The sequence below is a fragment of the Megalopta genalis genome, chromosome 3, assembly GCF_051020955.1.
Source record: "Megalopta genalis isolate 19385.01 chromosome 3, iyMegGena1_principal, whole genome shotgun sequence".
NCBI classification, from domain to species: domain Eukaryota; kingdom Metazoa; phylum Arthropoda; class Insecta; order Hymenoptera; family Halictidae; genus Megalopta; species Megalopta genalis.
In genome coordinates this window covers 25,247,187-25,272,483 of record NC_135015.1, presented here as the reverse complement: position 1 = coordinate 25,272,483, position 25,297 = coordinate 25,247,187, and the positions used below count along the sequence as shown (strand labels likewise).

General features: G+C 41.7%; 1 protein-coding gene across 8 annotated transcripts in view; it reads right to left on the bottom strand.

Annotated features, from left to right (window-relative positions):
• Positions 1 to 25,297, bottom strand: part of msi (RNA-binding protein musashi) — a 241,959-nt gene that overhangs the window by 83,462 nt on the left and 133,200 nt on the right. The window contains exons 1-2 of one of the 8 annotated variants that reach the window (XM_033473324.2): positions 13,375 to 13,463; positions 13,110 to 13,245 (exon numbers count right to left, since the gene is read on the bottom strand). The exons of 3 other annotated variants lie outside the window; for them this stretch is intronic. In XM_033473324.2, the coding sequence (XP_033329215.1) occupies positions 13,110 to 13,141 (32 nt within the window). In that variant the 5' untranslated portion in view covers positions 13,142 to 13,245; positions 13,375 to 13,463. Of the gene's footprint in view, positions 1 to 13,109; positions 13,473 to 13,802; positions 13,943 to 25,297 lie in introns of those variants that run through there. 4 more of the 8 variants (XM_033473327.2, XM_033473329.2, XM_033473325.2 and 1 more) reach the window with 4 other exon arrangements.

Genomic DNA, 25,297 nt, shown 5'->3' with positions numbered 1-25,297 from the left:
TGTCCCAGAGAGCAATCCTGGCCCACGGCAGTGCTTAGAGAGCACGTTGTCGCTCTGGTCGAGGCGTTCGACTGTCCGAAAAACCGGTGTTCTCCCGGTCCGAGGCGCGACACGAGTTAGAGGCTCAAAGGGTTGGAAAACGCGAGATATTAAAAAAGGAGAAAGAGAGCGGGAGAAAGGAGAAGAGAAACCCAGGGATCGGTGTAGTTTTCAAAGGAGAAAACGCCCGGTACTTCGGCCGCGACAAAAGCGAACGGCAGTGACATCGAAAGCACCTCGAGCGCGATCCTCCAGCCAGGCAAATAATCGAGCAACCATCGCCGCTACGGTCGCAGACGCTCTAAAAGCGTCCGAGGCGAGGGCCAGGCGAGGCGACGACGGTGTCGGTGACGGACATTTATTGACATAACATTCGCGGATCGCAGCTGACCGTGCTAGCTCGCTGGTTATCGACTTTCCAGCGGCGCGAGCGAATATTCGCCGCCGCCGTTCGAAGAAACAACGCGGCCCTCTGTTCCTTTTACCTCGTCTCTCTCTCTCTCCCTCTCCTCTCTCTGTTCCACCAGGGCTCGCCCTTCTACCAGCTGGCACCAGCTATCGCGTGCTTCTCGGTGGCCGACCTATCTGGACTAATTACCACCAGCCGCCCGTGTTTTCCACCGGGAAACGAACGTTCTCCGAGATCCTTTATCGCGGCGCCGCCGCCACTGCGGACCGGTATAGGTTCGTCGAAAATTGTTCTTGAATAGAATGCAATGAACCGCGCGGATCCTGCGGATCATGAACGAGAACCGCGTCTAAGCGACCGATCAACCGGCGAACTGTAAAGAAAGACGAATGGCTATGGCTTGCGAACTCTCTGTGCACTCGTTGTCCTTGTAGTGGTGCAAGTCAGAATTCGGCGTTATTCGAATCGAATTTTATATATCATATATCGAACCCGGCATATATCGAATATAATTCTATTAGAATAATCCTCCGAATAAATTATTCGAATCAAATTTTATTAGAATAATCCTCCGAATAAATTCTTCGAATCTAATTTTATTCGAATAATATATCGAATATAATTTTATTAGAATAATCCTCCGAATAAATTATTCGAATCAAATTTTATTCGAATAGCAGATCGAATAAATTCTTCGAATATAATTTTATTTGAATAATCCTTCGAATATAATTTTGTTTGAATAACCTTACGAATAAATTCTTCGAATAAAATATTATTCGGGTAATGTATCGAGTAAATTATTCCGCTTTGAATGAAGTTTAATCTTTTACCGTTCGAAATGAGACGCATGATAGATGACATTATATTTAGCTCACAAGTGACCCATAACCCCTTTTACCACGATTTCTTCTTGATTCATAAAAAATGAATAATATTCGCAATTCGATCGCGAATTACGTATGAAATCTTCATCGCGGAGTCCGACTCGCAGTGCAAAAGGGGTTAATGGCTGTACTTCATTGTCTGTCCGGAATTACTGGCTTTATTTTAATAACATTAATAATAAGAATAATTTGTTCATGTATACGGGTGAAAATATCAATAATTACAGAAGAATAAGTGAAAGAAAGTTTAAAGGAAAAAGAAAATAGGGGTACAAAAAAAGATATGTACAAGTAGCGCCGTTGTAAAAAGAAAGAAAATAAAAAATGAATATTAAAAGAAAAAGGGAGAAGAATTAGGTCACCGTACACTTCACAAAAATATATAAATCGCGTCTTCATCGGTGAGAATACTTGTTGCGAAGCGACAAATATATAAGCGACAAAACAAAATATCAAAATATTTTCTCACCCTTCGATCATTTTAAACAGCACTTAAAGTCGCTAACAACCAGGCTGCGGATTTTATGCATTTATGGTAAAAACGAGTGGCTGAAATATAAAACTGTGCAGACACAAGAAGAATTGAATCATTCTATTGCGCTACTTTCAACTTATCAAGATTATTAAAAGAAACAATTCATTTTTCTTTCTTTCTGTTCTTTCTTTCTTTCTATCTTTAAAAATGTGTATTTTCCAGAAAAATATCCGCAGTCTACTAATAACCATAGCAGTTTATGCTACGATAAACCAGAGGAAAAAACAGCAATTGTTTCGTGTTTTATCTACCCGCGAATGGCTCTGTAACGCTTGCTGGGCGGAGGATTCTCCCGGTTATTAAATAAATGCAATTAAGGTAAAATGGAAAGCTGGCGGAGAGCGAGCGTCCCTTTCCGAGAGCTGGTCCTAGGAAACGCAGAAAAGCAGAGTCGAACGAATCGCATCGCAGCTGCGGCGAAACGTCGCGGCGCGTCGGTGGCAGACGCGAGGGAATTCTGGGGCAGATGCACTCGATTCGTCGCGCACGCGTTTCTTCGTTTCAGATATTGTGTATCCGTGCTAGCTCAAAGAGCCGGCTGTCTGTTACGCACTCTCTTTGCGCGATATCTCTCTCTCTCTCTCTCTCTCTCTCTCTCTCTCTCTCGACGGGAACTGCGCGACACAGTCCAGCTTTTGTTCGTCGCTCTTTGCTCTTCCACGCCTTTCTATCTCTCCCTTCCTCCCTCTCTCATCCAGAATCACGGTTTAAAAACAGTAATATGTATAATATCGATTACAGTTATAATATAAAACCGTTTAAATTAAATAAATAAAATATAGTGTTCTTCGAACATAAAATAGTACGGTGGATCCAATCTTATCTAATATATTCCAATATAATGTAAAAATATTTTATCAGTGTAATTTATCTAAATATTATTCGCTACTAATTGCTTTTTCCTGTTACTTATTTATCCTTAAATATATTTAAAAATGTACACATTTCTTCTTTATTATTATATTACTTATCAATATATTACTCAATTATTTCACGTCGAAAATTGTGTTAAAAATTGAGTTTCTTGAATATAAATATGTCCTGAGACCCTAGTAGCATTAAAATATGACTGTTTCGCCAGAAAATTGAATTTTCATTTCTTCAATTCTTTACCAATGCACTCTCTACACCGTGCCCTGCCCAGAATCGCAAAAAGGCGCGCGCTTCTGTTCCATTATTCGGACGCGGAGGTGCGACAAACCTGTAATCTGAGGACGACGGTGGTGTCGTCGTCGACGGAGGAGGATTGATCGTCACCGATGCACAGGTACGTCGGCTGTCATCGTCGCCCTTGCACGCGTGGGTGCGGAGCGTTAAATAATACACAGCACCCGTTATTAGGAGCATCGCGGCTGAGAAAGGTTAAGGGTGAAAGTTCCGCTCGCCTAGTCGAATTACAGCGTCCCACGCGCGCACGCTGACGCATTTCAAGGGTTTCCGGTCGGAGAGCGGTAACCGCTCGTCCGACGAATCGAGTAAAATTGGATCGGCCTGCTGCCCCGGAATGTTCCGTAGATTAATTAATAATAATGTTAATAGCATAGCTCGGATTCCTTCGCGGTGAATTGTACGATTTTCGGGGAAATTTTTGGGGCAGAATCGATCGATTTTCCAGAATCTCGGTGAAGTTGAGCGAATTCGATGGATTCGCGGTGGCGAATCCACTTCTGAATAAGCAATAATAAATGGACCGCGGATTTTAGGCATTTATTAATCATGCATGCATTAATTTAAATTACAAGAATTTAAGGATCGTGTTACATTATTTCGAACTCGTACGAATTATTGAAAGGGGTAGTGGACGTTTTCATCGGACTTACGTTTCTTGTAATTAACTTGGACAATTTTTATTTCGCACAAAGATCCGCAGTCTGATAATAACAATAACAGCCGCTCGGACAGAATTCGACAAGTAAGAGTCGAAAGAATAAAAAGGGGCATACTAAATTAACAGATCAATAATCTTGACAAATACAATGTGCGATATTTAAATGCATAGGAAAAATATTAATAAATGATAACAGTATCCCTACAAACTATTAAACGTCAATTACATAATATTATCACTGCTGCAATCACATAATGTGCACAATATCCTGCTCCTATGTTTAAACTATTATGTATACGAACGGTTTCCAGCCCATTTACCAATAAATAATAATGATAATAACAATATAATCAATAATGCCTAGGCTTTGGCCTATAGACGAGAAGGGGTGGTCGCCACCGAAGTCGCAATGGTATTTACTATTAATTTAACTAACTATTAATTTAATTTACTATTATACTTTTATTTAGTATAAAATTATCGCGAGTTTCTCAACGGGGAAACTACACTTGAAATTCGAATTGGCATAAACTTCCGTTAAGGGTGCGATAGTAATCCAACGATTTATTCTAGCAACGATTCATTGATTAACTATTCGAACCGCCCACGGTTACTTTTCGTAATCGATAGCGCAAGTAATCGCGGAATAATCGATCACCGGCGAACTCTATTATGCTCCGTGATCAACCCTCGGCGGCAAGGTTGGAACGCGGCTTGTTTTTCCGTCGGCATGACGACCCGCCGGCTAAAGAGGAACATAGAGACGACGACCTAACTGCGACCATACAGGCCCCGGTGTGTCACGCTACACCCTTGCACCCTTTCCCTGCGTTCCGCCCCGTCGTGGAGCAGCACGTTGAATCGCCGCGTCACGTTGCCAAGGAGACCAAGGAACCTCTCGATCGAAAAAAAGACGCGAATCCAGGGGCTCGAGGATCGAGAAAACCCCTGCGCTTCTTGCCCCTGGGAAGTCGGGGCCCATGGAATGGCTCCATGATCGCCGACAAACTCCTACGGTATTTTATTAACCTAGCTTGATCGTGTTAAAGACCTCGTTTATTTATAATTATAATAATTTTATATTTATAATAATATTTTATTTATTATTAATTGATTTATATTTATAATAATAATAATATTATTTATTGTATAATTCGATATTGTAAAATAATAGAAAGAAATAATAATAAATAGGGGAAGGAAAATCGCCGACATTTCGTTCGCGAGCAAAGTAATCGAAACATCTCAGGAATCGCACCCCTATTTTATTCTGTGAACCATCGCACAACGTAATTAACTTTGCGTTCATCGAATAAATCATACGAAAATACTTTTTATTCTTTTACTGTGTTTATTTTTTAATAGAAAAATCTAATACGTCTCGAATCCATAAATATAAAGTCAATTAGGCTCGAAGACGTGCACCAAAGGCTCGATATAATCCACAATAACCGACTCGACTACCCCTATGGCTCTCAAAACCCCTCAACCCCTTCGAAGAAACAGATATAATTAAACATTCCCTGGAATTGTCTGAAACTCGACAGATGCCTTTAAAAAATGTGTACTAATGGGTTCTTGCTCGGATAATGAATAAATAAAGAACACCCGCCGTTGCAACAAAACAAAATAAAAACTAGAATAAATAAAAAAGCAACTACATTGTACGGTAACCATTTTACCAGCCTACACAATATTTTCTTTCGTACAATTTCAACTTTCTTTTTCCCTACTTTCTCTTCTACTAAAAAGGGTTCACCCCCGAATAAATGAACGGAACGAAAATTCCGTGAACATCTAAAATTTCCCGAGAACCAAGTTCGGCATCGCCGCCCCCGCGCAATAGAGCCCAGTTGTCGGCGCTAAATTCAGGATCATGCTCCTTTAAACTTGATAGCCTACGACATTTGGAAATGATCGAGGGTTGTGAACCCTTGAATAGAAATCAGCCCCTCGGGGGATGAATTTTTAAACAGCCTTCTTAGCGACTTTAAGGGGTAAACGTTCCGAGTAAACGTTTGCAACTTCTGGGTCAAGGGTTTCCGCGGAGGCAATGATTAATCAAGGGACGATATTTCTTCCGTATCGATTCGGAGCTCCTCGATTTCACGGGCGGGTCCGCGAGCGAACCGTGAAAGCTCGGGGTGCGCTCTCGCCTGCGAATTATTAACGACAAAGTCGCTTTGTCGAGAGTCTAGTCGCGAAAGACATCGCGGCACGAGGCGGGGTTTAAACAGCCCCGGGGCTCGCTCGGGCGCCACCCTCGCGCGACTTCGCGTAAACTCCGCGGATCGACGACGTCGGCGTTCAATTATTGCGTAATAAAGGGGACCGGCTAATAACGATGACCAGACTGCGGATTTCTATGCGTTTATGGCAAAGGTTAATAGATCAAATGGCACGTAACATGGACAATTTACACAATTTGACGATATTATCGCGTTATTGTCAACTCGTTAGAATGATTAAGAATTAAATGTCTTAATAAATAATGATTTTGATAATTGGTAAAGACAATTTTTATTTTGCAGAGGAATCGACGGTTCGATAATGACATTATTGAACAGGACACACAAATCCTCGTGGTTTCCAGAAAACTCGTGACAAAATCTCTTTCGATAGAAATGAGATAAAGCGATGATCTATTTTTAAGCTGACATGTCGAAGAACAAGGGAAAGATAGAGAGAACGTGGTAAGGACATTTTTCAAGCTTGAAAATTTATGTTAACTCTTTGCGGTCGAAATGATCTTACGTCCAAATCCAAAATAGTTTTTTCGCCTATATTTTCATTTTATGTAAGCTAGTGCATTTTATACATATAATTGTATTATAACATAAATTAATATAATATAATAATAATTATATTATATATAATTATATATAATTATTATATATAATTATATATAATTATTATATATAATTATATATAATTATTATTATATTATATTAATATATACATAATTGTTGAATTTTGTGATACGTGCAACAGTTATGCTTTTTACTGTTTTGTATTTCAATCTTTCACACTTTTTACAATAACGTTTGCCCGAATAAGGAAATGCGTTCAAGGATTTCTAATGCAAGCAGCCTTGCGTCTTCAATAATTATAATACAAGAAGTATGAACATCATTTGACCGACGTTGGTAGATTTACTGTTAAACAATGTTCGTACGACATTCTCTCCATTTTTCCCTTATTCTGCAGCACACTTCAGCTTCACCGTAAAAGGAAGATCATCGTTTCGACCGATTTCTGTATGAAATGTTCTTTGATTTTGACACAAGTTCGTCGCTTCACCCCGCCGTGCGTCGCGATCGGCCCTGTGCCCTATCCGCGAGCAAAGGAGACGCGAAATCGAGGGGCCGAAAGCGGAACAGAGAAAGAGAGAATGGGACAAAGGGAGAAGGACAAAGCGTCGACGCGCTCCAAGTTCGGCCGTGCCTATTCCGCAGAAACGTGCCCCCACCCCTCTCTCCTCTCTCTTTTTCTCTTTCCCGACGCTTCAGCCCCTTTCTCGTTCTCTCTTGGAACCAGAAAGGGAGAGGGGGGGAGAGAGAGAGGGTAAGGAGAGAGAGAGAGAGAGAGAGATAGAGAGAGAGAGAGAGAGAGAGGGAGAGAGAGAGGGTAAGAGAGAGAGAGAGAGAGAGAAAGAGAGAGAGAAAGAGACAGAGAGAGAGAAAGAGACAGAGAAAGAGAGAGAGAGACTCGCAGCAACGCACGGACCGACAGACGTCCAGTCTCTCTTTTTCTCTGTGTGTGCTCCGCCACCAATACATCTGGCCAGACACGCGTGCACGCACAAACGCAGCAGACGGATGCACCACGGATCGGCAGTTGCACGCGTTTTTTCCCTCCGGCCGGTTTTCTACGCGAAATAAACCATGGACAGAGAAGGACGAAACATAGGCGCGCGCGCGCGCGCGTGCACGCACTGGCGGACCTTGTACACCCCCGTTCAGAAGTATCGGCGCGTTCGTCTCGCGGAAAGCCGATATTCTTGCTACCTGCGTTCGGTTTTCAATGCTGCGGATGCGTGTACCTGCATCGAGATGCTGTTTCATGCAGCCATTATTTACGATCTTTTTTAATGTAAAGAGATTTCCATATGTCTTAATGCGGGCAGATTTAGATATTTCTTAATGGAAAGGGATTTAGATAATTCTCAGTGTAAACAGATTTAGATATTTCTGAACGTAAAGGGATTTAGATGTTTCTTAACGTAAAGGGATTTAGGTAAATTTTTCGTGTAGATTTAGATATTTTTTAACGTAAAGAGACTTAAATATTTCTTACTGCTAATACGTTTAGATATTTCTTAACGTAAATAAATTTGGCGAGTCTATAAATTTGGTCACTCCCACTTTTACTTTTAAAAAGTATACGGTGGTCCTGTACAGAATCTTTTACCTGCATTTCATTGTTCAAAAGGTTGAACTCGTCTATATATAAATAAATAAATAAATCAATCAATTCTTTCGGATAGACGACATCTTTAAATCGATATTCATGGTCCAGCTTGCATAACCCCATCCCCCTTGCACTATGATCTTCCTAGAGTAAATAGGCCATTTACAATTATTACAGCGGTTCTAGTTTAATACTACACAACAATCAAATTTTAATTGCGTCTCAAAGGATACGAACGGCGTTCACATTAAACACACGAACTGCGGACCATTTTTACAAAAATGTAACCGAACACACTTCGGATGATTTACAATTCTATTTATCAATTCTCTCGACATAAATTAATTACAATAACTACCAAGTCATTATCGTTGATCATAAATCAGATAACTTGTTGCTCAACCGTGATCCGAATGCATAAACATCGTCATTCGATCATCTAGTTTCTGTCGATTAATTTTTCCCACAATAATACACGTCCCCCATTAAAAAATCTGATAAGTCCAACGACAGCACCCCAAAAAATATATCCAGAAAAATAGCTAAATAAAAATGCAAATCACCCTAACCGCACCCAGACAGATTTTCGTCAACGAGGTCCGCGGTTCGAGCGTTGAACAGAGCCTGTACAAAATGCTATCGCAACGGTCGAACAAACATGAGGAACAATCATCCCCTAAATACCACACCCTGTCGTTCCCCGGTCTTCGCCGATTCGAAACGAGCCGAGAAGACGCATTCGGTGTTAAAACGTGTCCCGGAGATCATGGCCGCGTTGTTCCGCGGCCGTCGCGACACTTATGCGAGGGTGTGTACCACGCGTACGCGAACCTCGTTATCAAAGAGTCGGGCCGGTCGCGGTCCGAGGCGAGCACGACACACGGCCGTGCGCCACGAAAACAAACACAGTTCCGAATGAAAGGGTTCAACCGGAGAGCGAAAGAGCTAGCTAGGCTACGACAGAGACGGAGGAGAAACGAGACTGAGGCCTCTACGCAAGATGCAGGGAGTAGTAGGAGCAGCATTCGCTAGCAGAGAAAGCCAGACCTTCGTGCGTCGAGCGACACTCGCATAAGCCAAGAGACACGGAGAGAGACCGCTGTCGAATCGCCAGGATACTAAACTTCGAAAGTGTCGGTGGAGAACGAGCAGCCGATTCAAAGTCGTCCGGCTTTATATCGCGTCGCTATAGCAACAGTTATTGCCCCCGATTGTTTTCTTACGGCCGCGTCCGTAGTTCGAAAATCCATAGCCGGCACCCTCCCCCCCGCCCCTGCGATATTTTCATCGGAGCATGAAACGCTGCCGAACACATCGCCGGGTGTCGCCGTATCATAGGGCGATACGATTTACGAGCCGCGTAAATTCGCACGGAATTATAATGTATCGTATCGGGTGTATAAAAGAGCGTCGAGCGGCTATTCGTTTCCCACCGATTTAATATTCGGGTCGGGCGAAGAGTCTTCTCGTTTCTTTTTCGGTGTCACTAATGAAACGGCAGCTTCTTTTTTCTTTTTTAACAACCTCCGGTAATCGATTCTTTGTACCTCGGACACGAAGTCGAAGAGTAAATTGATATCGGAGAATTATATATACAGGCTGTTCCGAAAATGTCTCGCAATCCGAAAGTAGGGGATTCCTGAGGTCATTCGAAGCAACTTTTCCCTTAGCGAAAATGCAATCCGCGGCTTCGTTTGCGAGTTATTAACGAAAAACAGTGACCAATCAGAGGCGAGATCATTTGGCGCGAGACGGCCGGGTCAATGAGCGGAACCGGGCTCCGTGCACTGGTTGGCTGCGCCGCCGCGCGCCAGACGAGCTTGTCGCTTATTGGTCAGTGTTTTTCGGTTAATAACTCGTAAACGAAGCATCGGAGAAAATTTTCGTAAAGGAAAAAGTTGCTTCGAATGACCTCGGGAACCTCCCATTTCCGGATTCCGAGACATTTTCGGGACACCCTGTATATACATATGTATATAGGTGTGCCACGTGTCGATATACATTTGCGGTCTCTTATCTCATGTTCAGACGCGCGGTATTACGACTCGAAAGGAACGCGCGATGGCAGCGTGACGGACGGATAAACGTTATTGGTAAACAAATCCCTGGGCGGGAAGTCTGACAAGCATAGAGAGACAGCACGTAATAATTCGATAGAAAGCGATTCGATCCGGCGAAAACGGCCTTCGCGACCGGACTTCTCCTCCCATTAGAGGCAACCTAAAAAAACGGTTCAGATTCTGGTAAACTACGAAAGTCACGGAAAACGTGGGTAAGGCATCGACCGATCACGGTTGCGAATCGAGTTCAAAACAAAAATTACGCGTCATTACCGTGAATTCGATATCGTGGAAGGTCACTGTTTAACATGAATCACTCTTTTTATGTTGACAGAGGCCGAACCTCGCTGTGCTACGTAAATTCCATAACCGTGTAACTGCACAAGAATTTCTAATGATTGCGACATTCATTCAGTTTTGGTCGTTCGACTAATCTTGACGTTCGTTGTTCTAGCTTCTGTATGTTTAATTGTTATTTCTCTTATCCATATGTATATTGTATAACGAATATTATTGTATATACGTTTTATATTGTAAAATAAAAACGTATAAAACTTATATTGTAAAATATAAATATTTATATTGTAAAATAAAACGTAAAAACTTATATTGTAAAATATAAGTATAGATATTGTAAAATAAAAACGTAAAAACTTATATTGTAAAATATAAGTATAGATATTGTAAAATAAAAACGTAAAAACTTATATTGTAAAATATAAGTACATATATTGTAAAATAAAAAAAATATTTATATCGTAAATATATCGTACAAATAAATAACCAAATAAATAGTTTGCTAGAACTGCGAACGAACAAAGCGCCCATTCACAGTAATATCTCTCTAATTGACGCTCAGGTTGCCTACAAAAATGGACAATTTGGGAGGAAGAAATGCGATTATTCGAGTCCTGCGGTTCGTTTTTAAGAATTGTCAACAACTACAAAAACGAATCACAAGGCTCGAATAATCGTATCTCCGCTTTCCAAATTGTCCATTTTTCTGCGCAATCTGAGCGTCAGTTAGACAAACATTACTGTATATGTCTCTTTAACCCTCTGCACTCGAAAGCGTCCTTCCTCGAAATCCACAATAATTTCTCAACGACAGTCGCACTTTTAACAGTTCTTTGAACCGTAAATAAATTCGATGACGCACAAAACGTTTTCGCGAGGTGATATAACAACTTATAGAGTCACCGCTCGACTGCGAAAGGGTTATTCCTGTGCCGTCGCTTAGAATTTTACGTGTCACTGTCGGCACTCAAAGTTTCATGTATCTCTCTGCCGTCGCTTCGAATTTGACTGTAACCTCTGCCGTCGCTTAGAACTTCTCACCTAACTCTCTACGCTCTGCACTAATTCTTTCATACTCCTCCTATCATATCAACGTACGTTAACCCATTGACTGCCAACTACGAGATATCTCGTAGTGGGTGCCGCAAAAGTTTAGATTGGCTACGAATGGCTATTTGAGTTAGGAACTGTTAGAAAGGATGAACGAAAAATGTATATAGTGTAGAGAACATATCGATTATCAATAAAAAAAAAATTACTGTAAATGCCATTGCAATATTGTATCGGTAACTATATTATTATATTGTATAATATTGTTGTATTATATTGTATAATATTATTGTATTATATTGTATAATAATTATTATTATCTTGTATAATAATTATTATTATCTTGTATAATAATTATTATTATCTTGTATAATATTATTGTATTATATTGTATAATAATTATTATTATCTTGTATAATATTATTGTATTATATTGTATAATAATTATTATTATATTGTATAATATTATTGTATTATATTGTATAATAATTATTATATTGTATAATATTATTGTATTATATTGTATCGGTAATTATATTTTGCAAAACTTCATGTTTTCCTTAACCCTTTGCACTCGAAGCTATTTCAACTGAAAATATAAAATCATTTTTCTAACTTACGGTATTTATATTTTATATGAGAGAATGCATTTTATGCATATATGAAAATTGACTGTTGGGACTCGCGCAACTCTTAACAATTTTTCAAACGTAAACTTTGTTAATTTCAAAATTATCCTAAAAGGTGATATAACAAATATTAGCGATGCCTCAGAGTCGCCACTCGAGTGCAAAGGGTTAAAAAATAAAACCGTGGCACCCAGGGCAAAGACGCGACTATATTTACGTGCCAGTCAATGGGTTAAGCACGAATAATGTGTGTTCCGTTCTTTTAAGTCGGAACTATCCAACTAATCAAATTCTATTCCCACGCCACCAGTATTTAAACGTTCAAGTAGACGTAAATACACAATAAATATAAAGTCCCTTTATCATCTAAACAATTATTATTATTACTCATTCAAGCAATTATTCAAGCTCTAATCGTTGCAATTGTAAAGTAAACGGTACTGCAAGGAATTAACCCTTTGCACTCGAGTGGTGACTCTGTGGAACCACTAGAATTGTTAGTCCGCGTTCTAAAATAATTTTTATATTAACAAAGCTTAAACTTAAAACATCGTTGAAAGTGTAACTGTCGTCACAAGTTATCGCAAGAGTCAATTTCACATGCATAAAATGCACTTTGTCATATAAAACGGAAAAAATACCATTCTAGTGAGAAAAATTATTTTACATTTACGGTTAAAATGGCTTCGAGCGCAAAGGGTTAAGAAGGGTAAACGGTACTGCAAGAGGAATTAAGAAGGGTATACAATGTACAAACACCCAGGGGCAAGACGCGCTAAATTTGCGTGGCAGTCAATGGGGTTAAACGTTACACCAATGCATGTTATATATATATCTGTACCATAAAAAAAGGAGCCATTAAGAGAACAAAACATCGACGACAAATGAATAGACCGCGAGCGCCGAAACGAGAAGACTTTTGGTCGGACCGGTAAGAAGTGTTACATTGTTGCATCCCGGCTTACCCCACAGTGGAGAAGGTGGTGTATGGGAACATGTTGGAGCTCGTCTGGTGTTTCAGGCTGGGCCGCCAGCAGCTGCCACCCGGCGCAGGCTTCCTCCTGATTTAGTTGCCAGTTCTCGTCGCGGGAACAAGTTGCTCTTTGTCGTACGACGAGACGAAACGAAACGGAACGAAACGGAACGGAACAAAAAAAAAAGAAACAAAAAGAAAAAATAAACGAACCGGATCGACTTGAATCGCACCGGCGTCCACAGGGTTAAACGAACCACGCACGACGACGACGACGGCTGTTCTCGCAGCGGCGGGATGCACAGGCACACAAGTTCAAGGTCGCGAGGATGTTCGCCGATCGCAGCAGCAGCAGCAGCAAGGATGCAGGACGCGACGCGCGGCGTGCCGCGACTCGCAGCCGCCAAAACAACAGTTGTCTCGTCGCGATGGGTCCGCGGGACCGTGCTCCACCGGAACAAAGGGACTACTGACGGTCCGTCGAGCCGGTCCACGGCCAGCGGGGCCTTTGCTCCGCATACGGGGAACGTAGAAAGGGAACGCGCGAACCTTCCAGCGGGACGATTGAACGCGACAAAGCCGGTTACCGACGCGCGGTCACGTACACGACGACGACGACGACGAATAACGACGACGTACGTACGCGAAACCCGAGTTCACTGGGTGGTATAGATTCTGTGTGTACCTTGGGCCTGCGACCGGAATCCTGTTTCGCACTGCACACAACAAAACAAAACACACTCGCGTCGTCTCTCTATAACACACTCTGTTTTTCCACACGTCGACCACCGCGGCTTTTCTAGGTGAAGTTCGAAGGCACCCGGTACTCTGTGGACTAACGACGGAACGGCGTCGGTCGTCCGCGTCTCTCCGATCCTCGCGGTTCGCAGTGTGGCAGCTGTGCGCTCGCCGCCTCGTTTCCACTTGGTGGGGAGCGGCGGAGCGAGACAGAGAACGCCGAAGTGCGAGAGAGCGAGAGAGAGAGAGCGCGCGAGACCACCGTGCGGGATGGAGAGAGAGAGAGAGAGGAGGGAGAGAGGGGATGGCCGACAGGAACGCTGGAACCAGAACCAAAGGTCCTCGCAGGAGAATGGAGGGGCGAGGGGCCGCGGAGAGAGAGCAGATTGCCCGAACTGAGGGATACGAAGTAGGGGTAGGTTAGGTTGGGACACCTGGAGGGAGTCGCGAGCGCACCCCTATGCGAACGCGGCCGAGACGCGTACTATCTCCGGCCACCGGCGCCGCCACGCTGCCGCACGCCAGCAGCAGCCTTTGTTGCGACGGAACGACGCGCCGGTTCAACGTGTTTACTCTGCGAATAACCGTCGGCCCGGCTATTTTCCATTGGTATTCAAGTTGATCTTCCATTTAAGAAACCGATGACAGGAACACCGAGGAAAAGCTGCGCCGTTTAGAAGCTGTGCAACAATTACAAAGATTGCCAGATTTTTTGGAAACGTGTGACTCACGCCGCTGTGAGTAATGCTTTCTAATACTTTCTAGCAATGAGCTGTTAAGCATGAATAATGTTACGTTCTTTTAGGTCGGAATTATCTAAGTAATCGAATTCTGTTTCCTTGTCACCAGTGTTTAGACGTAAATACATAATAATAATAATATAATAATAACTATAATAATAATAGTAATATTAATAATAATAACTATAATAATAATAATAATATAATAATAATAATACATAATAACTATAAACTCCCTTCTTCATCTAAGCAATAATTATTATTCATTTAAGCAATTGTTCAAGTTCTAATCGCTGCAATTGTAAAGTAAACGGTGCGGCAAGGGACTAATAAAAAGGTTTACAATGTATAAACAGCTGGGAGTGGACAATAAATACAGTAATGTCTCCCTAACTGACGCTCAGGTTCTGCACAAAAATGGACAATTTGGGAAGAGGAGATACGATAATTTAAATTATAAGTTATTATAATTGTTGACAATTCGTAATTATAAAAATTAACTGCAAGGCTCGAATAAAAGTATCTCCTCTTTCCAAATTGTCCATTTCTGTGGATAATCTAGGCGTCAATTAGAGAGACATTGTTGTACTAACAAATGCAGTTGCTAGCATTAGAATGGTCCTTGAACTTTCCTAAGCTTATATGATTTATTGCCACGTCGATGCCGAGATTCGACGAAAGACAACGCAAAATGGTCTGTTTGGGCATGAGTCAGGTAAGACTCATCCCTTCTAGGGAGAATTTACTGTGCACAGTCGGACACCGCGTAGATTAGCGCAAAACAATGCATCTGTGAGACGCGTATTATCGTCTTTCTGGCAATCGGAAATTAACACTATGCTGTCCGCAGATCTTAAATATGATTCTTTTGTTTGACGCCATAATAATAGCTTGTAAATTTTAGATTTAAAAAAAAATTTCGAAGATGGCGGTAATATATATATATTCCTAAAATTAAGATATGTCATCCAAGAATTTTCGTGCTTAATTCTTAGTTAAATAAGCACAATGCTATAGTTAGTTTGCTGCCTTTCAACAACCAAGAAATATAGTTCAAATGTTATTTCAGTTTTTTTAAAATGGCACCTGCGTGGTGCCACCGAACGGCATAGCGTTAACCTTTTGCACTCGAAGCAATTTTAACCGTAAATGTAAAATAATTTTTCTGACTCATGGTATTTCCATTTTATATAACAAAGCGCATTTTATGCGTATGAAATTGAGTATTGCGATGACTCGTGATAACAGTTACGCTTTTAACGATTTCTCAAATTTAAACTTCGTTAATGTAAAAATTATCTTGGAACGTGAACCAACAATTTTAGCGGTGCCTCAGAGTCACCACTCGAGTGCAAAGGGTTAACCCTTTGCCCTCGAAGCCATTTTAACTCTAAATCCAAGATGGCTTTTTCTGACCTACGCTATTTCTATTTTATACGACTCGGTGCAGTTTATGCGTACAAAATCGAGTCTTGCAACTTACAGAACTATTACCCTATCGGTCTCTTAAATATAAACAAACATGACAACGTAGAAATTATTTTGTAACATGATACAAGAATTTTTAGCGGTGCCTCGGAGACACCACTAGAGTGCAAAGGGTTAATATCGCTGGGACAAACGCGTGCCGCTACGGCCGGAAGGGTTAACGAGGGTATAGAATTTCTTCGCCGGGATCTTGGAAGCTGGATCTCCTCTAGGATATCTATGCAAAGCGCAATTTCGGCCAGGACTTTCTTCGCGTCCACGCAGAGTCAGCTAGAAGCTAATCCTATCGATTAGCGGCTGCAGCCTCGAGTAGCCGGTACTTGGCCGCAACATCGGCTCTAATCCGGGTGTACTGACCGAATTTGAACCTCGCTGGGGGCCTTAATTCGACGACCCTTGTCGTGATACCTGCGAGTCTCGTTCGACGCGTTATTCCCCGACCTGGGCGCTTATAGCTTTCAAATAACATACAGGGTGGAGCATTCCGAACGGAGCTAGCGAATATAGTAAATTCGCTCTAATTCGCGCTCAAATTGTGGGCGCGAACAATGGACAATTTGGGAACAGGAGATACGATTATTATATTCGAGCCTTGTGATCTTTTCTGTTCGACGCGTTATTCCCCGACCTGAGCGCTTATAGCTTTCAAATAATATACAGGGTGGAGCATTCCGAACGGAGCTAGCGAATATAGTAAATTCGCTCTAATTCGCGCCCAAATTGTGGGCGCGAACAATGGACAATTTGGGAACAGGAGACACGATTATTATATTCGAGCCTTGCGACTTTTTCTGTTCGACGCGTTATTCCCCGACCTGAGCGCTTAAAGCTTTCAAATAATATACAGGGTGGAGCATTCCGAACGGAGCTAGCGAATATAGTAAATTCGCTCTAATTCGCGCTCAAATTGTGGGCACAAAAATAGATAATTTGGGAACAGGAGATACTTTATTATTATTTATAATAATTATTCGAGCCTTACGACTTTTTGCGCAGAATCTGAGCGCGAATTTCGGAGAATTTACTGTATTCTCTGTTCTCATTCTTGACTTTTAATACAAGCGCAGTGGGATTCAGTAATTTAGCGGTACAACTATCGAGTGCTTAACGGGATTAATGGTTATTATTTTATAATAATGGTAAGATTGGATTGATTTAATCTTCGCACGGTTTCTAGGGTGATATAAAGGGTGTCCGGAATGATTGGGACCAATGCTTGCGTTAAAATGCATTTCATGCGAACTCTAAATGCATTTCATATTCTTGTAGAAGCAAAATAGTTTGTTCATAAATCATGCAGAATATAAGAACGAATGTTTAACTCGAACAAAAATAGTACAATTTTGCAAAGACACAAAACTACAATGCAATAACTCCATTTCGTCTCGTACATTTTCTTAAATTATGTTAACAATTGAGACATTTTCAAGGAAAATCATCGTATGAACAACTACTGCAACAAAAATGAGAACAAAATCTAAATAAATTGGATCTTGTCACTTTTATTAAACAACACAGCATGAATCAATTTTATTGTTCCGCAGGTTTAGTGTTAAACGTCTGGTATTAATAAAATATTAATAAAGTATCAATAAATGAAGCATAAGGTAAACTATGAATAAAAATTCGAGCAAAAATATAAAGTCTACCTGACCCATCCGTTAATTCTCAAGTTCCTGTACCAACAATTTCCTACTTATCTTGCAATTCCGTCGATCATCGAAATACGATTCCGAAAACGGTATCTCACCGCGCGTTCTCGCGCGCGCAGGAAGCGGTTACTGGCCACGTTCGGCTCGCACGGCGACACTTTGTTTCGCGTATTATTATTCGTCGTTTCGGCAGGCGTTAGACACGTTAGACAGTGGTCTTCCCGAGGGCCGGGAGGCCGGGATATCGTTTGTATCCACGTCGCGAGCGCGGCTACACGGAAACCGCGGTTCCGCTACTTCACGGGAGCCCTTTCTACGAGGACCACTCGATCCGACGAGGGTTCTCGTGTTCGTGCAACGAATTACAGAGCCGCCGGGGCGGGCGGGAAGGATCAAGGATCCTAATTGATAACACGTAACTGGCCTCTCGACGCGACGGCGGCGGCGGCCGCGCGTGTGTCTCTCTTCCGAGAACGTGACCGCCATCAGGAGAGTCGATTTTACGCGGAAAAACCGTGGCCCGTTCCGCCGTGATCGTTTGCGCGAGAGAGGGCCGTCGACGACGAGGGTCGGGAGAGAACGCGCGCGGCCGATCCGCGGCGGCCACGTGTGCGCGCCACAAAGGGGCGCGTGGGCTCGATGAGGAAATCGGCGCGGAACCGGATAAACGCGGGTTACGCAACCGATCGATCCGAGCATAGTCTCGCGGCGCGGAGGCCGGCGAGGCAATCACGGCTGAAACGGATGCCGGAGAGAGCTGGCTCTCTCGATGCAGCCTCCGCCGAGCCTCGGAAACTTTTCGAACAGCCTGGCCTCTGGAACTTTTCGAATTAGCCGGCCGAGTATCTTTGTTCGATACGATCGCCGACCGAAAATTCCGCGGCGATCGAGGACTACGTTCTACAAAGAAGGACACGCCCGGCTTCCGGTTACACTTTTAGCTGTTTGTCAAATACGGACGAATTTGATCGCGCGAACGGTATTTTGAAACGGGGCGCTGCAATTTCTTTGGCGGGGCAAAGAACGGCGCTCGACGGCGAAGAGTCAATATCTTTCCCGCGCGGCGAAACTAAACGTAAGAGAAACGCATCGACGATATGTGTTCTTGTAGCGAAAGAATTGTTCTTTTGATTGTTTTAAAGTAGAATCTGATAGGAAGCTAATTTTTCTTGATATCTTGCCCTGAATGAGTGTCCCATTTGTGGCAAAATGCTTTGGAACAAAATGCAGGCCTTGGAGGATAAAAAATAAATCAAGTGAACGTAGGAGAAACTCGTCGATACTATGCATTCTTCTAGTAAAAGAATCGTTCTTTCGACTGTCCTAAATTAGAATCTGATTGGTCGCTAATTTTTCTTGTTATCTTGCCCTAAATGAGTGTCCCATTCACGTCAATTCTGGAACAAAATGCAGTCCTCAAAGAGATAAAAAATAAATCTAGTAAACGTAGGAGAAACTCGTCGATGCTATGCATTCTTCTAGTAAAAGAATCGTTCTTTCGACTGTCCTAAACTAGAATTTAATAGGTCGCTAAATTTTCTTGATATCTTGCCCTAAATGAGTGTCCCATTTACGGCAGTTTTGGAACAAAATCGAGTCCTTAAAGAGATAAAAAATCAATCAAGTAAACGTAGGAGAAACTCATCGACATTATGCACTCTTCTAGCAAAAGAATAGTTCTTTAGACTGTTTTAAACTACAATCTGATAAGTCGCTAATTTCACTTGCTATCGTGCCCCAAACAACCGTCCCATTCCCGTCAATTCTGGAACAAAGTGCAGTCCTTAAAGACACAAAAAATAAATCAAGCAAACACAGTAGAAATTCATCGATACTATACATTCTTCTAGCAAAAGAATCGTTCTTTTAACTGCCCTAAACTAGAATCTGAAAGGTCGCTAATTTCACTTGTTATCGTGCCCTAAACAACCGTCCCACCCATTCCCCTCAATTCTGGAACAAAATGCAGTCCTTAGAGAGACAAGAAATAAATCAAGTGAACGCAGGCGAAACTCATCGACGCTATGCATTCTCCTAGCAAAAGAGCCGATCTTTCGACCGTCGCGTCCTAAAATTAGACAGGTCGTTCAGCTTTCCCGTCCCAAACAAAAGTGTCCCCCAGTCTCCCCTAACAGACCATTGGTGTTGCCTCCGCGGCGACCAATCGGCTGGAAGTCGGCTAGCAATGTCTCGCGAGCGGCCGACGCGGCCACTAAATCGCGAGCGTAATCGCGGCTGCATTTTTCCCCGGAGCCTGCCGTCTAATTCCTCGCGGCCGTGGCTCCTCCTTTTGCCCGAGAATTACGCGTCGGAACGCGAGCGCGGGGCAGGTCAGGATCGAGACCGAGCTGGCCGACCTCCAAGTCGCCGACCGGCCAGATTCTGGACGCGCGTTTCGCCCGAGCCCAAGGTAAATGTGTCGGCGTCGTTCGACGACGACGAATGTGCGTGCACGCGCGAGTACGTGCGTGTCTTTCCCTCTCTCTCTCTCTCTCTCTCTCTCTCTCTCTCTCTCTCTCTCTCTCTCTCTCTCTCTCTCTCTCTCTCTCTCTCTCTCTCTCTCTCGGTATCGCGACGACGAAAAACGCGCCGGTGGGGAAGGCGCGTTATCGCGCGCGATGATTCACTCGCGCGTGCCTCGCCGGCCGTCTCGGCTTTTGATCGATGCTCGATCCAAAGATACCAGCCGGTTTCCGCTTGATAGACCCGGCGTTCTCCCCTCCGATTGATAGATAGTTGCCCCATCGGTTCCTAGAAGTCGTCCAGCCTTTCACTACGCCTCGCCGGTTCCCGGCTTCGGGCGCGGGTCGCGTCTCCGGCGCAATTAAGAACGAAGCGTGGCCATTCGGACAGGAGTATTTCAGGCCACGGAGATGTATCGAACGTTTCAGTCATCGAACGAGGTCCTTAATGGCTAGCCTATTTTGCTGAAAAGACCGCATACGCAGTTTGTGTTGAAACGTCGTTGAAATTGCGATCGCTCGCGAGGTTGCATCGTGTTTTTGTATTTTAGCGGAGATTTTATGTGGCGCGATGCGTAACTTGTAGGTTTGTTCAGAGTTGGTCGTTATTATGGTAGCGTGTTGAAGAATATTTTATACGAGTTATATTCGGAATATATTGTTCGGAGAATGTTCGAGTAGTATTCGGATAGTATTCGAGTAGTATTCGAGTAGTATTGGGAATACATTCTTCGAAGAAGGCTTTATTCGAGTTATATTCGGAATATATTGTTCGAGGAATGTTCGAGTAGTATTTGAGTAGTATTCGGAATACATTCTTCGAAGAATATTTTATTCGAATTATATTCGAAATATATTCTTCGAAGAATGTTCGAGTAGTATTTGGATAGTATTCGAGTAGTATTCGGAATACATTCTTCGAAGAATATTTTATTCGAGTTATATTCGGAATATATTGTTCGAGGAATGTTCGAGTAGTATTCGGATAGTATTCGAGTAATATTCGAGTAGTATTCGGAATATATTCTCCGAAGAATATTTTATTCGAGTAATATTCAGAATACATTCCTCGACGACAATTTTATTCGAGTAATATTCAGAATACGTTCCTCGACGACAATTTTATTCAAGTAATATTCGGAATACATTCCTCGAAGACAATTTTATTCAAGTAATATTCAGAATACATTCCTCGAAGAAAATTCTATTCGAAATATTCCTTGAATACAATTATATCTGGAGAATTTATTCGGAATATTTCTCAAATACAATTATATTCGAAGAATTTATTCGAACAATGCCAATCCCGGCTCTATTAAATTTCCTTCGTTTTCTATGAATTTTGTGTGCTCTGTCCCGACTGGACAGACATCCCCATATTGCATAGTAATTGCTTTTTGCCCATACAATGAATAAATAAATAAATAAATAAATAAATAAATATCGAGTTGATTCGTTAATTTCTTTCGTTTCGTAAGATCGTTAAAAACAGCACTAGATTCAACATTTCGATTTCAATACCAGATTACAAAAAACCTGCCAGAAAATTGTCAAGAAAGGTTTCTTCTTTTTACTACTCTGAACATTAAAAAATCGTCTTCCATTTTCTCGCGGAGGAAACGAGGCTTCTCGAGCGATAAAATAAAAATTCCCATAACGAAGAAAGGAAGACCGGAAACAAAGATTCCGATAAAAACGGCGAAAGTCTGAAACCTTGTGATTCTTCGAAAATATCCGTCGCTTTTAGCGCGCGCCTACGGTTCACTGTTAAGGTTTCCCTTACAAAAGGAGACATCGCGATTCTCCGGACAACTACTGTCGCGGATCCAGACGAAACTCATCCGCGAAGCAGACGCGTAGATAGTCTAGATTCCAGATTATTATATCGTATCCTCGTGCATCGTATCTACGAACGAGGAACGAGCCGCTTTGTCGGCAGTTTCGTACGAGTACGCGGATTGCGAATATTGGCTTTGCCGAATATTGCGAATATCGATGCAGATACACACGCGGCACTGGAAATATCGAAACGATATTCGCAACACCATTCCCTGTACCGCGAATTTTCTTCGATTACGCGGAACGAGACGCAGATCAACAGGCTTTCGCCTAATCGGAAGAATAAATACAGTTGCTTTCCAGCGAATCGTCGCGTCGCACACCACGTCGAGTTTCTTAAAAAATGCGAGAGAAATGGGAAACGAGATTGCTTCGTAAGCGGAAAATTGTTACGTGACTCGGTTTATTGTTTTCTAATTAATTGGTAGGTTTTGTAGGTTCAGTTTCATCGATAATTATAATTATTTGCGATTATTATCGTAGGGATATGTAAATGTATTATGTAAATATAATTGAGCTATTTTCATGTTATTTCAAGTAATGTTTCAAGTAATGTTATTTCAAGTAATATTTCAAGATATGTTATTTCAAGTAATATTTCAAGATATGTTATTTCAAACAATAATTCAAATAATGTTAGTTCAAATAATATTTCAAATAATGTTATGTCAAATAATATTATTTCAAGTAATGTTATTCCAAATAATATTATTTCAAGTAATGTTATTCCAAATCATATTAGTTCAAGTAATGTTATTCCAAATAATGTTTCAAATAATATTTCGAGTAATGCTATTTCAAATAATATTCCAAATAATATTTCAAATGATGTCATGTCAAATAATATTTAAAATAATATTATTTCAAGTAACATTTCAAATAATGTTATTTCAAGTAACATTTCAAATAACATTGTTTGGAGTAACATTTCAAATAAGATTATTCCAAGTAATATTTCCAATTATGTTATTTCAAGTAACATTTCAAATAACATCGTTTCAAGTAATATTTCAAATAACATTGTTTCAAGTAACATTTCAAATAACGTCGTTTCAAGTAATATTTCAAATAACGTTACTCCATATACACACACCCGGGTCCGGTTGGGACCAACGGGCAGTGACCAGCTGTTTGGCAGAATCGACCACGGCGCGCCGCGTCGCGAGCGTCGAGGAGGATTGCACGGATGCATTCGACACCGAGTACCCTCGCTCGGGCGATCCTTCCAGCAGGATCGGGTGAAGACAAAAAGCAGGAAGTGCTCTCTCGGACTTCCTCTCGTCCGGGTAACCCGAACCGTCTTGAGGGAAGACAGCACACCGGCAGAGGGTACGAGACACTTGCGGTGCTTCCATCGCCGCCGGTTGAAACCTATCCCTCTCGGCTCGCTCCTTTCCGTGACTTCCAGCCGAACCGCCGCTCCGCGCCGCGCCGCGAGACGCGCGATTTTATTACGCAAATTGAATTTGCACGACTCGCTTTCCACCACCTCCTTCTTCCCCCTGCTCTCCATCGAGCTCGGTCTCTCTTTCTTCTCATTCTCTTTCTCCTCGGGGAGCGAACGTCGCGGATCGAGCTAACGAACTATGCTGTAATTGATTCCGTCGAACAGACATCCGAGGGCCGTTAAACGCCTCGAATCGGTAGCTGTCGCGAGGAGTTCCTCTCGGCGGCGGGCTGCGTCGGCCAGCGGGGAGAGTTTCATCGAATTAGACGCCGAGGGACCGCCACCCCCGGCCAATCGATTCGCGGAACCTTTCGAAGTCGCTGAATCTTTTCGCTTAACAGGCCCGAGCCACTCGATCGGACCGCTTCGATTTCAATGCGCCTCCGCGAATCGGGCTCCCCCCGGAGCAGCCTCGAGATGCCGAAAGTTGCCTGATGCGAGCACCTCTTCTTACACACCGCGACGAAACTCTGAGGCACCTCCCTCCCTCACCTGAATTTCTAGTGTTTTTTAACGCGATACGTTCGGGCGAGAAGTTTTGCGGGTTGCTAATCTTTATTTGGAATATTAGTTCAAATAGCAGTTTGTTTTATAATTATTTTAAATCACTAATTGAAATAGTATTTCAAATATTGCTTCAAATAACATGTTATTTTATAATCAATTATAAAATAAATAAATCAATATTAAAATCGAAAAAATCAATATTTTATAATCATTATTTGAACGTTGTATGTATTTCAAATAACACGTTATTTTATTGTTATAATTACTTGGAATAATGATTCGAAATAATTGCAAAGTAAATTCCAACGCTTTGAAGAAAAATTGTTGCGCAGATTTCATGAAATAAAATCAATCCGATGACCATTGTTTTTGTGGATTAATTCTCTGTGAAGAGAACGCGTTACTTTAAGCAAATTAATTCTGGAGATTTCATTCAATAACATCTTTTTGTTCGTTATTATTTGCGGCATTATTTCCATCGGCCAATTTGTAATAAAGAGATAACGAAATCATTTATTATTCGAATTCGCTTTATCTCAAACGAATCGATGTTACTTTTTATCGTCAAATAACGCTACTGAAAATAACGGACCGAGATGAATTATTTCAAATAGTTACGTTGCATTTTTATTTTCAATAAAATTCACTTGATTTACATATCACTTGTCTCACGCGTATTACATACCTGCTTCGCATTTTACTTGTTTTACATGTTACTCGATTTAGATATTACTTGTCTTACAGATTATTTGTTTTACATGTTACTTGATTTAGCTATTACTTGTTTTACATATTATTTGTTTTACATATTACTTGATTTAGCTATTACTTGTTTTACATATTATTTGTTTTACATACTACTTGATCTAGCTATTACTTGTTTTACATATTACTTGATTTAGCTATTGCTTGTTTTACATATTACTCGATTTACACACTATTCAATTTACAACGCATTACTTCTATTACATATTATTTAATTTACTACATATTTTAATCTCCAAACGTGCGTCTACTTTTCAATAAAAGCGTTTTCAATCGGAAATTGTGTTTTCCAAAAAAAAAATTGCTCTCATGTCAGACACCTTCACCCTATTAGTATCCGGCGATAACTAAGTCGCGAGCTTTCGATTAATTGTAAAACGAAGTCAGCCAATTTCTCGGGCCTCTCTTGAAGCGGAGGGTGCCAGGGTGGCCCGGTCTCCCGAGGAAACGCGCGAAGAATACCGATTACATCAAAACTGAAATGGTTACGGCCCCGGAAAAGAATGGGGCGGCTATGCAGCTAGAAACGTTGCAGCAGTTTC